General features: G+C 40.1%; 1 protein-coding gene across 3 annotated transcripts in view; it reads left to right on the top strand.

Annotated features, from left to right (window-relative positions):
* The window catches only part of BDP1 (B double prime 1, subunit of RNA polymerase III transcription initiation factor IIIB), a 108241-nt gene that overhangs the window by 26317 nt on the left and 67383 nt on the right, over window positions 1-14541 (top strand). For all 3 annotated transcript variants that reach the window (XR_002339791.1, XM_005672526.3, XM_005672527.3), the window contains exons 8-11: window positions 1604-1658; window positions 4507-4647; window positions 9681-9965; window positions 12386-12527. Coding sequence is in view for 2 of the 3 variants with exons in the window: in XM_005672526.3 (XP_005672583.2) it covers window positions 1604-1658; window positions 4507-4647; window positions 9681-9965; window positions 12386-12527 (623 nt within the window). In the remaining variant the exon portion in view is untranslated. The remainder of the gene's footprint in view (window positions 1-1603; window positions 1659-4506; window positions 4648-9680; window positions 9966-12385; window positions 12528-14541) is intronic.

Raw genomic sequence — 14541 nt, forward strand, 5'->3', positions numbered from 1 at the left:
ACAGCTATGATTCAACCCCTAGCCTGGGAACCTCTATATGCTGTGGGTGGAGCCCTAAAAAGACAAAAAAAAAAAAGGTTAGTAGGTAGTTTTTTTTAGAGGGAAGAAGAGGGCCATGAAGCGGTTCTTTTTTTTATTTTTTGTCTTTTTAGGGCCGTACGACGGGAACTCCGAAGCGGTTCTTTATTTTGTGTGATTTTTCTCTCTCTTTTTCTTAAATAAATTGTTTGATTTTTGTATGTCTAGCAAAAGCTTTTAGACCACTGATTTGTAGAAGGGAGAGACTGGCTGATCATTCCTTCTCCCAGGCTATCTGTGTGTATACGTATACCCTTGGACTTTGTAATGACCATAAGATGCGTTGAGTTGGACTTCCCATTGTGACTCAGTGGGTTAAGAACACAACTAGTATCCATGAGGACGTGGGTTTCATCCCTGGCCTTGCTTAGTGGGTTAAGGATCTGGCATTGCCACACACTGTGGGCATAGGTTGAAGATGCGGCTGGAGTTTTGTGTTATGGTGGCTGTGGCCATAGGCCTCAGATGCAGCTCCAATTCATGGTGTAGGTGCAGCCATTTAAAAAAAAAAAAAAATTGAAAAGTGACATGAATTGAGCCTTAACCATCTCCATCTTGAAGGAGGTAGTCTGGAGTGAAATTGGTAATGGGTTCTTTTAGGAAAGCATTAGGTAATATTCCTTAATGTAAAGAAGGTTCTAAAGATAAACATGGCCTGCTTCAAAATTTTGCTTAGGCGTTTCTTTACATTCTCCCCTCCATGTCATTAAAAATGTATTAGAATGGGAGTTCCCGTTGTGGCTCAGTGCTTAACAAATCCAACTAGGAACCATGAGGTTGTGGGTTCGATCCCTGGGCTTGCTCAGTGGGTTAAGGATAGGCATTGCTGTGAGCTGTGGTGTGGGTCACAGATGCGGCTTGGATCCCGAGTTGCTGTGGCTCTGGTGTAGGTGGGCGGCTACAGCTCTGGTTAGACCCCTAGCCTAGGAACCTCCGTATGCCGCAGGAAGCGGCCTTAGAAAAGAGCAAAAAAAAAAAAAATTAGAATATAATATAAGAGTTTTAACTTGATATAAATATACTAGTTTTTTATAGAGTTAATACTGGTTAGGCTAATTGATTTCAGTTTGATCTGTTTCCATGCTGGTTGACTATTTCTTTCTGTCTTCTGTAAATCCAGCTCCATTGCCAATTCATGCTATTGATCATGAGGAGGAACATGGATCTCAGTACAAATCCTTCATCTTTATTTACTTATGTATTTATTTGGCCCTGCCCACAGCATGTGGTTCTTCGTTTCATCTGCATTTTTTAAAAGCTAAAGGTTTTGGAGTTCCCTACTGGCTCAACAGGTTAAGGATGCAGTGTTATCACTGATGTGGCTCTGGTTACAGCTTTGGCGCAGGTGTGGCCAAAAAAGACAAGAAAAAGAAAAGCTATAAGTTTAAGTCTATCGCCTATTAGCAAAGACATATTATTTATTGGGGAATTTTATTTTGATGCTTTTTTTTTTAAAACATAATCTTCACTTATTTAATGGGAGAAAATTCCATAGAGTTTTTTTTTTGTTTTGTTTTATTAACAGAATAAATTTAAACGTGAAGAGAAAACAAATGGATGGAGAATAGACAAAGCATTCCGTAAGTACTAAGACCTCGTTTACAAGGTATCATTTGGAGGCCAGTGTTTTTTGTCTTTGGTTCCAGTGTGTTTTGGATTTGTTTTAATCTCTACATTGTCATAGGAAGTGTAGGACTGGAGATTTTTCTCTTTAGCATTTCAGGTCTGATAGTTGTTGATACAGATCTATAGGCAGAGAAATAGTTAAAACATCAAGAAGCAGAGAATTGGAGGGACTGAAGATAACATTTCTAAGTGCTTTTTGTTTTAAGAGAACGGTATTGAAGAAGTTGTTTCTGGAAGATATTATATTGAGAAGATTCCTTACCGTGGTAGTCTGTCTTTCAGTCAATAATACAGGAGTTCCCATTGTGCTGCAACAGAAACGAATCCAACTAGGAACCATGAGGTTGCAGGTTTGATTCCTGGCCTTGCTCAGTGGGTTAACGATCCAGCATTGCTGTGAGCTGTGGTGTAGGTCACAGATGCAGCTCGGATCCTACATTGTTTTGGCTCTGGTGTAGACCGGCGGCTGTAGTTCCAGTCTGACCTCTAACCTGGGAACCTCCATGTGCTGATGGTGTGGCTCTAACAAGCAAAAAAAAAAGAAAAAAAAAACCCAAAAATGAACAACAACAACAATAATACAAACTAGCACTCTTCTAGTCATTGAGGATATACTGAACAGTGTAGTTAGAAAATTCTGCTTTTAGAGCCTTAAGTCTGATTGGGAAGGGGAGGCATATAATTGGTAAGCAGGGTAATTTTCAGATAGTAATTAATTTCTAAGATGGTGGAAAAAGAGGAAGTTGGATGGATGTTTAGATTGGGTATTCAGCAAAGTTCTGTCTGAAGGGATGACATTTGAATTTACACCTGACTTGAAATGGTGTCTTCGTTTCAACTTTTAACTCATAGCCGTACTAAAATTAGTGAGATCCCTGGTGGCTCAGCAGGTTAAGTATCCAGCATTGTCACTGCCGTGGCTCAGGTTTGATCTCTGGCTCCAGAACTTCTGCATGCCATCAAGGCTGACCCAAAAAACAAACAGACAAAAAATTGTTTCTTTTTAAGTCCAGATCAAGGGATCTGTAAGGAAAGAACGAATTAAATGTACTGTTTAAAGTAGTTCCTTGTTCTTTGTTTGGAAGATTATTACCAACATTTCATGATGAATAATTGTATTCCATGTACATTGCTATAGTGCTAAACTTAGAAAAGAATTCTAAAGAGAGGCGCTTAGATTGTGTAGCATGTACATTTATTTTATGAGTAGACACAAAAGTAGATGTGTGGCCCCTTCACCTTATCAATGTGGTATTGAGTCCTCAGGAAAACTGCATCCAGCAATGGCTCCTGGAAGATCTTGGATGTTGTCCTCCATCCTCTCCATTTTAGAGAAATGCTCCTAAAACTTCATTATATTTAACACATTATAATCAGAAAAGAATCCGTAAATCTCTAAATCATCTTCAGGGGGTTCAGAGCCACCATTACAACCATGATAGTAGAACCCTTAAAATTCACTGTTTTGTGCTTTATAGTGGATTTTTTTTTTTTTTTTTTTTTGTCTTTTCTAGGGCCTCTTTCTGCGGCATATGGAGGTTCCCAGGCTAGGGGTCTAATCAGAGCTGTAGCCGCCGGCCTACACCACAGCCACAGCAGTGCCGGATCCTTAACCCACTGAGCAAGGCTAGGGATCGAACCTGAAGCCTCATGGTTCCTAGTCGGATTCGTTAACCACTGTGCCACGATGGGAACTCCTGGAAATTGTTTTTTTTAAAAAGCCCAAGTGGTGTGTTTTAGAACTTATGTTTTGAATTCTTCTGAGAAACTAGGAATTATTTTAGTGCTGTGTTTTTCAGAATTATTCTTGTGGAAGAGCAGAACAGATAAAAGCTGGGTCCACAATAAAACAGGGCTTTCAAGAATCTCATGTTTGGACTTTGTTTCAAGGAGCTAATTTATTTTTGTTTTGGTATATACCTTTTTTTCTGAGGCTGTTTTGTTGTCATCTTATAATCACAACATATTGGCGCCTATGTATATATAGCACCATTCTCTCCACATTCAGTGTATTTGGAAACATAGAGCTGAGGCAAGGATTTGACTCCTGGCGTAGGTTCATTCTGGTTTGTTCACAGGTTACTCTTTCTGATATAATGCTGTTGATGAGTATTTACTGAGAGTGGTCCTGATCAATATTCCTTTACTTCCCTCTTTGCTCATATTAGGAAGAGTAGAGTTAACAGTGAAAGAGTTGGAGTAAAGTGAGGACATAAAGTGGTAGATGGGCTTTTGAGGACTTAGTTATCCTAGCCTTTTAAAAAATATATTTATAATTTATGCACAGTGTAATTTATAGTTTGAATTGTGACAGAGAATACACCTTTGTAGCAACCACACAAAACAAGACAGGGAACATTCTCACCACTCTAAAAAGACCACTTATTTCTCTTTCTAGTCAGTCTCCACTGCTAATCCTGACCCAGGCAACCATTATTTTCATTTGAATCATCATAGATTAGCTTCTCCCAGAATGTCTTAATCATACTGTTATACTCTTTGGTGTATGGCTTCCTTCACTCAGCTTGTTCTTGTGATTCCTCTGTATTATCACTTGTACCAATAGTTCCTTTCTTTCTCTCTCTCTCTCTTTTTTTTTTTTAAACTAATGTGGTTTGTTCTTTTTTATTGCTCAGCAGTGTTCTGTTGTGTGACTGTACTATAGAGATGAGAGTTTCTTATCCATTCTCCTGCTGATAAGCTCATTTGCTTCTGATGCTATAATTAAGAACAAAAAACTTGAACATTCTTTTCCTTTTTTTGAAATAAAATTTTGAAGTTTTTTTTCTTTTTTTTAAACAGAGGAAAAGCGCCCTTTTGACTTCGATTTTTTTGCTCATTTGCTTCAGAAAGTGCTTGCTGAAGAAGAGAAAAGAAAGCAAAAGTCTGTTAAAAATCAGAGTTCAAAGGAGAAGTCCTCTAAATCACGGAAAAATGTAAAAGGTATTTATTTAAAAGAAAGTGTGTTATTTACATAATAGTAATTGACTTGTAATATTGTCCCTCAAGTCTTAGAGCAAATAAATACCTCAATTATTTGTAATTCAGGTAGTTGAGATCATCGCAGGGCGGGGGTTAGGAGGATCAACTTTTCCTCTATCTTTTAGTTATCTGGCCTCAAACAGCAGCTCCCTTTTATTCATGTATTTTTATTTTTATTTTTATTTTTTGCTTTTTAGGGCCGCATGCTTGGCATATGGAGGTTCCCAGGCTAGGGGTCCAGTCGGAACTGTAGCCATCAGCTTACACTGTAGCCACAGAAACGTGGGATCTGAGACCTGTCTGCAACCTACACCACAGCTCACGGCAATGCTGGATCCTTAACCCACTGAGTGAAGCCAGGGATCTAACTCGTGGCCTCATGGTTCCTAGTCGGGTTCGTTAACCGCTGAGCCAAGATGGGAACTCCAGCAGCTCCCTTTGAAATTTTATAATTGGCATGGCTGGGCTGTTTGACATCTTTACTGCATCTAGGGCTTAATTGTAGCTAATAAAGTAGCATTAGAATTTTAGGGTGTCATGTTTAGTTACTTATGATCATTTTCCTTTTTAGAACAAATCTGCCATGAAAGTCTAATATAAAAAAATGCAGGAGTTCCATTGGAGGCTCCGTGGTTAACGAATCTGACTAGCATCCATGGGGAAACAGATTCTGTCTCTGGCCTTGTTCAGTGGGTTAAGGATCTTGCATTGCCGTGAGCTGTGGTGTAGGTCGCAGATGTGGCTCAGATCCTAGGTTGCTGTGGCTGTGGTGTAGACCGGCAGCTGCAGCTCAGATTTGACTCCTAGCCTGGGAACCTCCATATGCTGCTGGTGCAGCCCTAAAAAAGGCAAAAAAAAAAAAAACCCCAAAACCAAAAAAATGCAACTCTAATACTTTGGGCTTGTGACTGAATTGTATTGGTTGAGTACACCTTATTTCCAGGGTTAATGTTGATTTGTATCAGGTAGGAAATTGTTTATATGTAGGTATTTCTATTTTTAGGCTTATATTTTCTTAAGTATTTGATTTCTGATCTATGGTTAGCTATAATCCCATAATTGAAGGAGTCTTGAATCTACAGGGAACCTTATCTATTAGTTCTACATTCCAGCCCCTCTCCTTTCATTTTAATGACCGAGAAATAACCTCAGACATACTAAGTCTTTTTTTCTACAGTCTCACGTTGTTAGTAGTGGCAGAGGCAGAACTCAAACTAGGACTCTGAGAGCCTTTGTTGGAGGACCCCAGGAGTACCCCCAAGTTCGATTATTTGCTGGACTCACAGGATTCAGCATAAAGTTGTACTAACAGCTGAGATTTATTATAGTGAAAAGGTATAAAGCAAAAGTGGCAAAGCGAAGAGGCGCATTGGTCCAAGTCTAGGGGAAAATTAGCTACAAGAGTCCTCTCCCGGTAGTCACACAAGATGTGCTTAATTCCCCGGCAGCAAGTTGTGATGAGATACATAAAAAGCTGTCTACCAGGGAAACTTGGTAAACGAATTTCAGCACCCAGCGTTTTTCTTGGAGGCTGGTCATATAGACACCTTCTGTCTGGCACATAGTAGAATTCAAAAGTCCCAGAATGCGGTTCCCTTTGTGGCACAGCAGAAATAACCCAACTAGTATCCATGAGGATGTGGGTTTGATCCCTGGCTTTGCTCAGTGGGTCTGGGATCCACTGTTGCCGTGAGCTGTGGTGTAGGTTGCAGATGTGGCTCGGATCCCAAGTTGCTGTAGCTGTGGTGTAGGCTGGCAGCTGTAGCTCCAATTCAACCCCTAGCCTGGGAACTTCCATATGCCGATAGTGTGGCTCTAAAAACCAAATAAATAAGTAAATAAAGCATATTTTAAAAAAAGTCCCAGAAGGAAAACAGTTGTTCAGCACACACTGTGTGTACAAACAGTTCAGTGTTTTCTGTTTGTTTGTTTATTTTGCTTTTTTGGGTCACACTCAGAGCATTATGGAAGTTCCCAGGCTAGGGTTCGAATTGGAACTATAGCTGCCAGTCTACACCACAGCCACAGCAATGCCAGATCTGAGCCTTGTCTGTGACCTACACCACAGCTCACGTCAACACCAGATCCTTAACCCACTAAGTGAGGCTAGGAATCTAACCTACATCTTCATGGATCCTAGTCAGGTTTGTTAACCACTGAGCCACGAAGGGAACTCCATGTACAAACAGTTTAGATACAGCAAGCTACTTTGGTCATTTAGGCTGGTGGGAACTCTTCCGAAACCTGAGTTCCCAGGTATGGTCCCAGGGCCAACTTTTTTTTTCTTTTTCAGATTTTTTTATACATTTTTAAAGGTTCTACTCCATTTGTAGTTATTACAAAATATTGGTTATATTCCCTGTGTTGTGCAATGCATTCTTGTAGCTTATCTTAGACCCAGCAGTTTGTACCTCCCCCTCTCCGACTCCATATTGCCCCTCCACCCTCCCCCACTGGTAATCCATAGTTTGTTCTCTGTATCTGAGTTTGCTTCTTTTTGTTTTATTTACTAGTTTGTTTGTATATTTTTAGATTCTACATGTTTGTGATAGCATACAGTATCTGTCTTCCTCTCTGACTTATTTCACTTAACATCTTTTTTTTTTTTTTTTTTTTTTTTGTCTTTTTGCCATTTCTTGGACTGCTCCCGCGGCATATGGAGGTTCCCATGCTAGGGGTCGAATTGGAGCTGTAGCCTCCGGCCTACGCCAGAGCCACAGCAACGCAGGATCCGAGCCGCGTCTGCAACCTACACCACAGCTCACGGCAACCGCGGATCATTAACCCACTGAGCAAGGCCAGGGACCGAACCCGCAACCTCATGGTTCCTAGTCGGATTCGTTAACCACTGCGACACGACGGGAACTCCCCTCACTTAACATCATGCTCTCCAAGTCCAACCATTGATACAGATGGCAAAATTTCATTCTTTTTTATGGCTGAGTAGTATTCCTGTGTGTCTGTGTGTCTGTGTGTCTGTGTGTGTGTACACGTACCACATCCTTATCCATTCATCTGTTGATAGACTTAATTTGCTTCTATACCTTGGTAATTATAAATAATGCTATTATGAACATAGGGGTGCATGTATCTTTTTGAATTAGTGTTTCTGTTTTTTTTTTTTTGATACATACCCTGAGGTGGAATTGCTGGGTCATATAGTTCTGTTTTTAGTTTTTTGAAATCCATCTGTTTTCCACAGTGGCTATGCCAATTTACATTCCCACAAGCAGTGTAGGGCGGTTAAGGGCCAACCTTTTAAGCAGGCCTTTCAGAGGAGAGCAGTGAGGCTTGCTCTGTTAATTCTCTCCTGCACATTGCCAGTGTAGATTTTCCTTTTCTGCAGTGTAGCACGTGTCATTTTAAGATTAGTATTGATAACTGCAAAGTTATTTCATTCTTTAGTCAGTCTTTTTACGTAATATATATAGCCCTAGGAAATTAAAATAGATATATTAATTTTTGATTATTATGTTGTAGGTGATAGCATGGGTGACTCACTATATCTTACTTAATGTGAGCACTTTTCAGGTATACTGTTACAAGTCCTAGAATCTAGAAATTGCTGATTATTATTCTAATAAAGAATAAATACAGGAGTCCCTGCTGTGGTGCACAAGATGAGCAGTGTCTCTGCACTGCCAGGACACAGATTTGATCCTGGGCCTGGCACAGTGGATTAAAGGATCTGCTGTTGCCACAAGCTTTGGCATAGGTTGTAACTGTGACTCAGATCTGATCCCTGGCGTAGGAACTCCATATGCCATGGGGCAGACCAAAAAAAAAAAATCTAGCGCTGTTTTCCTAGCTTTAAAATCTTGTTTTGACTTCTTTGGAATAAAACTAAATGGCAATGAATTTTATTATCTTTTTAAGATTAGTTTTTTTTTAGGAGACCATGTCTGATCAGGGATGCTTGCGAAGTTTGCCTTTGGTTTGGATGCTGTTTCCATGGTCATCTCTAATTTTTGTTTTTTTTTTCAATGTAATTCATTCTTTTCTTTTTTATTAAACTTTTTTTTGGTGTCCTTTTAGCTTTTCCAGGGCCGCACCCATGGCATGTGGAGGCTCCCAGGATAGGGGTCTAGTTGGAGCTGTAGCCGCCGGCCTACGCCACAGCTACAGCAACGTGGGATCCAAGACGAGTCTGTGACCTACATCACAGCTCACGGTAACACCGGATCCTTAACCTACTGAGTGAGGCCAGGGATCTGACCAGCAACCTCGTGCTTCCTAGTTGGATCCGTTAACTACTGAACCAGGACAGGAACTCCTATAATTCAGTATTTTCATCTTCTGATACAGGAAACTTAATATGGCTTTAAAGAAATTATTTATTTATTTTCTTCTTTTTAGGACTGCACCTGCAGCATATGGGAGTTCCCGAGCTAGGAGTTAAATTGGAGCTGTAGCTACTGGCCTTTACCACAGTCATGGCAACATGGAATCCAAGCCACATCTGTGATCTATACCACAGTTCATGGAAACACCAGATCCTTAACCCACTGAGCGAGGCCAGGAATTGAACCCATATCCTCATGGATACTACTTGAGTTCCTTTCTGCTGAGCCAGTGGGAACTACTCATGTTTTTTTTTGTTTGTTTGTTTGTTTTAGTGGTTTCTTTGCTGTGCAAAAGCTTGTAAGTTTGATTAGGTCCTATTTGTTTATTTTTGTTTTTATTTATCTTGCCTTGGGAGACTGGCATTTGAACAGTTTATTAGAGAATGTTTTGCCTATGTTTTGATTTTTTTTTAAACACAATAATATTTTTTGAAATCTTTTACATTACTGCATGTAAACCTACCTCATTATTATTTGCTGCATGGATTTTTGTAGCATAAATGTATTATAACTTATTTAGTCATCCTCTCTTGGACAGTGTGGTTGTCTTCATATTTTTGCCTAGACACCCTTCAGTATTTATCTTATCCACCTTTACAAATTTTTCTGTAGGTTATTTTAATGTTTATAACAATTTCCCTTATTTTTCAGTGAAAAAAGTTACCAATGAAAGAGTGAGTGACGATCCAGCTGAGTCTGTGAGTGCTAGAATTTCAGATGCAGAAGGATCCCAAAAGGATACTCAGACAGTTGAAGAAGAACAACAATCTCTGACTTTATCAGCACAGGATTCAGAACAGAATGTAGTAGAACAAGACCAAAACCAAAAGAAAAGAAGAAGAAAGAATCAGGGTGAAGGTGGTAAACGGGAAGTAAAAAGTCTTTCAGGAAATGCCTCTGTTCAGCCAGGCTCTTCTAAAGGAGAAAAACACACAAGTAAGTTTATTACATATTTTTTTATTTTATTATTATTTTTTTTTGTCTTTTTGTCGTTGTTGCTATTTCTTGGGCCACTCCCGCGGCATATGGAGGTTCCCAGGCCAGGGGTTGAATCGGAGCTGTAGCCACCGGCCTACGCCAGAGCCACAGCAACGCAGGATCTGAGCCGCGTCTGCAACCTACACCACAGCTCACAGCAACGCCGGAACCTTGACCCACTGAGCAAGGGCAGGGACCGAACCCGCAACCTCATGGTTCCTAGTCGGATTCGTTAACCACTGCGCCACGACGGGAACTCCCTATTACATATTTTAATGGCCCCTATATTACTTGTAAAGACATGTATACGCTGTATGATGTATAACTTAAATACTTCTAGATACTAGCAACTAATAATGCTTTTTAATTGGTTCTATATTCATGGTACAATTATTTTTAAAGGAAAAAAAGTATTGTTTAATAAACAGTGAAATAAGGAGATGTGTTAGCTCCAGTACACTCCCATTAGCAATGATTCTATATTACATATTTATACTGCCTTCCTTCCATCCCTCCGTCCATCTTCTCTCTCTTTTCTTTCTTTTTTGCTTTTTAGGGCTGTACCTGCAGCATATGGAAGTTCCTAGGCTAGGGGTCGAATTGGAGCTACAGCTGCTGGCCTACACTGAGGCCACAGCTACTTGGGATCCAAGCCACATCTTTGACCTATACCATAGCTCACAGCAGTACCAGACCCTTAACCCCCTGAGTGAGGGCAGGGATCAAACCCAAGTCCTCATGAATACTAGTCGGGTCCGTTTCCGCTGAGCCACAATGGAATTCTTTCTTTCTCTCTCTCTCTCTTTCTTTCCCTCTATCTCTCCCTCTCTCTCTCTTTTTCTCTCCCTTTTTTGGCCATACCCCCAGGATATGGAAATTCCTGGGCCAGGGATTGAATCTGAGACGAATCTGTGACCTGTGCCACAGCTGTGGCAATGCCAGATCCTTAACCCACTGTGTGGTTTCCGGTATTTGAACTGGCAATGCCACAGAGACAAGCTGGATTATTAACCCTATGTGTCACAGTGAGAAATCCTGTATTGTCTTTCTTAATAAATCACAGGTTTGGAGTTTCCACTTTGGCTCAGTGGGTTAAGAACCTGACTAGTATCCATGAGGATGTGGGTTTGATCCCTGGCTGTGCTCAGTGGGTTAAGGACCCTGCATTGCCTCAAGCTGCAGTGTAGGTCACAGATGCGGCTCGGATCTGCCATTGCTGTGGCTGTGGTGTAGGCTGGCAGCTGCAGCTCCAATTTGATACTTAGCCTGGGAACTTCCATATGCCACAGATGCAGCCCTAAAAAGAAAGAAAAAAGATAGGTTTTCATGTTCTACTTCTACAGAGCACTGCTATGAACCTATAATAAGTTGTTAAATTTTTATAAGAGCTACTAAGATAAGTTTTCCTTTCAGTTTTATTTTTTAAACTCCCTAGAATGCAGACATTTTGACACATGTTACTAAGGAATGAGAATTGAGAGTTTAGGCAAGTCTTGGGCTCTTTCTTTATGTTTATATATAGCTTATTTAAAGCAGGCACCAAGTGGAGTTCCTGTCATGGCTCAGTGGCTAACGAACCTGACTAGGAACCATGAAGTTGTGAGTTCTATCCCTGGCCTTGCTCAGTGGGTTAAGGATCCGGCTTTGCCGTGAGCTGTGGTGTGGGTCCTAGACTTGGCTCGGATCCTGCATTGCTGTGGCTGTGGCTGTGCCTGGCAGCTGTAGCTCCGATTAGACCCCTAGCCTGGGAACCTCCATATGGGGCCCTAGAAGAGGCAAAAAGACAAGAAAAAAAAAAAAAAAAAAAGATAGCAGTCACCAAGTAAAGAGAGAAGAAAAATATTGTAGCAGACCAGAATCACCTTTTTGTAGAATTTAAATTTTTATGTAGTTCAACTTCACCAATAAGATTTTAGTTAAGTGAATCCTGATAGGTAATATAATATGACTCATAGGCATTATAATATTATGGTTTTTTTGTGGCTAACTATGAAAGACATTACATATAAAGCAGAATAGCTGAACATTTAAGAAATTGGACTTCGGGGAGTTCCTGCTGTGGTGCAATGGGTTAAGGACCTGGTGGTGTCTCTGTTGTGGCTCTGTTGTGGTTTAATTCCCAGTCTGGCACCATGGATTAAGGATCTGGCATTGCTGCAGCTGTGGCGTAGGTTGCAGCTGTGACTTGGATTCAGTCCCTGGCCTGGGAACTTCTATATGCCTTGGATGTGGCTGAAAAAGAAGAAAAAACAAATTGTGCTTTGGGGTAATTTCTTAATCATTGCATTACATTACAGTGTTATGTGTAAATTATTTTATGCTTTAAAAATAGATGTTTTTGCCATCATTTAAAAATAATATGCATTTTGTATTGATAGATCAGTCACTAAGTCCTGAGATAAATGAAGAAGGAGGAAATAAGGAACAGAATCTTCCCTCTGTACAGAACAAAGATGATATTGTGGGCTTATCCTTTAGTGAGAAGACTGAGAGAAGAACTGACCCTGTTCTTTCATCAAGGTATTTTCTATATCTTTACTTACTTGGTCTACATTTTCTGTCAGTTACTGAAGGAGGGGTGTGAAGTCTCCAGCTGTAATTGTGAATTTGCTTATTTCTCTTCTCACTTCTTTTTCTTTTTTGTCTTTTTGTCTTTTTTTTTGCCTTTTCTAGGGCTGTTCCCATGGCATATGGAGGTTCCCAGGCTAGGGGTTGAATAGGAGCTGCAGCAGCTGGCCTATGCCAGAGCCACAGCAACGCGGGATCTGAGCCGCATCTGCAACCTACACCATAGATAGCTCATGGCAGTGCCGGATCCCTAACCCACTGAGCAAGGCCAGGGATCGAACCCACAACTTCATGGTTCCTAGTCTTATTGGTTAACCACTGAGCCACGACCGGAACTTCTCTTCTCACTTCTGTTTGTTTTTCTTCATGTCTTTAGAAGCTCTCTTGTTTCTTCCTCTTGGTGAAATCAGCCTTTTTCCATTTGTGTGGTATCATGTGATTTTGCTCTTTGTTCTGAAGCTTGCTTTACCACTCCAGCTTTCTTGTGGTTAGTGTTTGTCTGGGCTTTTTCTTTTTTGTAAAGATTTTATCTTTTGTTTTTGGCAGTTTGAATGTGACATACCCTGCTGGCGTTTTTGTTCTTTTGGTTGGTTGGTTTTTTGTTTTGTTTGTTTTTACTAGTGGTAAAGACCGTAACGTGAAATCTACTCTTCTAATAAGTTTTTAAAATATACAGTGTTAAGTATAAGCACAGTGTTGACAGCAGATTTCTAGAACGCTTTCATGTTGCATGACTGAAACTATATCCATTGAACAGCAACTCTTTATTTCCTCCTTAGCTCAGCTTCTGGAAACCACCATTCTCTTTTCTGTTTGTATGAGCTTGGTTATTTTAGATACTTCATATAAGTGGAATCAGGTAGTATTTGACCTTCTATGAGTGGTTTATTTCACCTAGCATGATGTTTTCAAGGTTCATTCATGTTGTAGCATATAACAGGGTTCCTTTTTTATGGTCAAATAATATTCCATGGTATATGTCACTTTTTCCTTATTCATTTGTCTGTCAGTGCACTTTTAGGTTGTTTCTGTCTCTTGGCTCTTGTGAATAATGGTACAAGAAACGTAACAGTGAAGACGTTTCTTTGAGATCCCTGTTTTTAATTCTTCTGGATTAATACCCAGAGAGGGAGTTGTTGGATCATATGATAATTCTGTTCTCTCTTTTTGAGGAGACTCATACTGTTTTTCATTGTGACTGCATTTTACATTCTCATCCACAGTTTATAAGGTTTCCAGTTATTCCACATTTTTGCCAGCATTTGTTATTTTCTCTTCTAAAAGTTTTTTTTAATCAATATATAATGACTATCCTGATAGATGTGAGTTGGTCTCATTGTGGTTTTTTTTTAATTAATGAATTTTATTACATTTATAGGTGTACAACAATCATCACAACCAAATTTTACAGCAATTCCATCCCAAACTCCCAGTGCATCCCCTCACCCCCCAACCTGTCTTATTTGGAAACCATAGGTTTTCAAAGTCTGTGAGTCAGTATCTGTTCTGCAAAGAAGTTCATTGTGTCCTTTTTTCAGATTCCACATGTCAGTGAAAGCATTTGATGTTGGTGTCTCATTGTATGGTTGACTTCACTTAGCATGATAGTTTCTAGGTCCATCTATGTTGCTAAAAATGCTGGTATCTCATTCTTTTTAATGGCTGAGTAATAGTCCATTGTGTATATGTACCACATCTTCTTGATCCACTCCTCTGTCGATGAACATTTAGCTTGTTTCCATGTCTTGGCTATTGCGTTTAGTGCTGCAATGAACATTAGAATGCATGTGTCTTCTCATGTCATGGTTTTCTCTGGATAGATGCCCAGGAGTGGGATTGCTAGAGTGGGATTGCTAGATCTAGTTCTATTTTTGGTTTTCTGAGGAATCTCCATACTGTTTTCCACAGTGGTTGCACCAATTTACAATCCCACCAATAGTGTACTAGGGTTCCTTTTTCTCCACAC

Source organism: Sus scrofa, chromosome 16 (assembly GCF_000003025.6).
Source record: "Sus scrofa isolate TJ Tabasco breed Duroc chromosome 16, Sscrofa11.1, whole genome shotgun sequence".
NCBI classification, from domain to species: Eukaryota; Metazoa; Chordata; class Mammalia; order Artiodactyla; family Suidae; genus Sus; species Sus scrofa.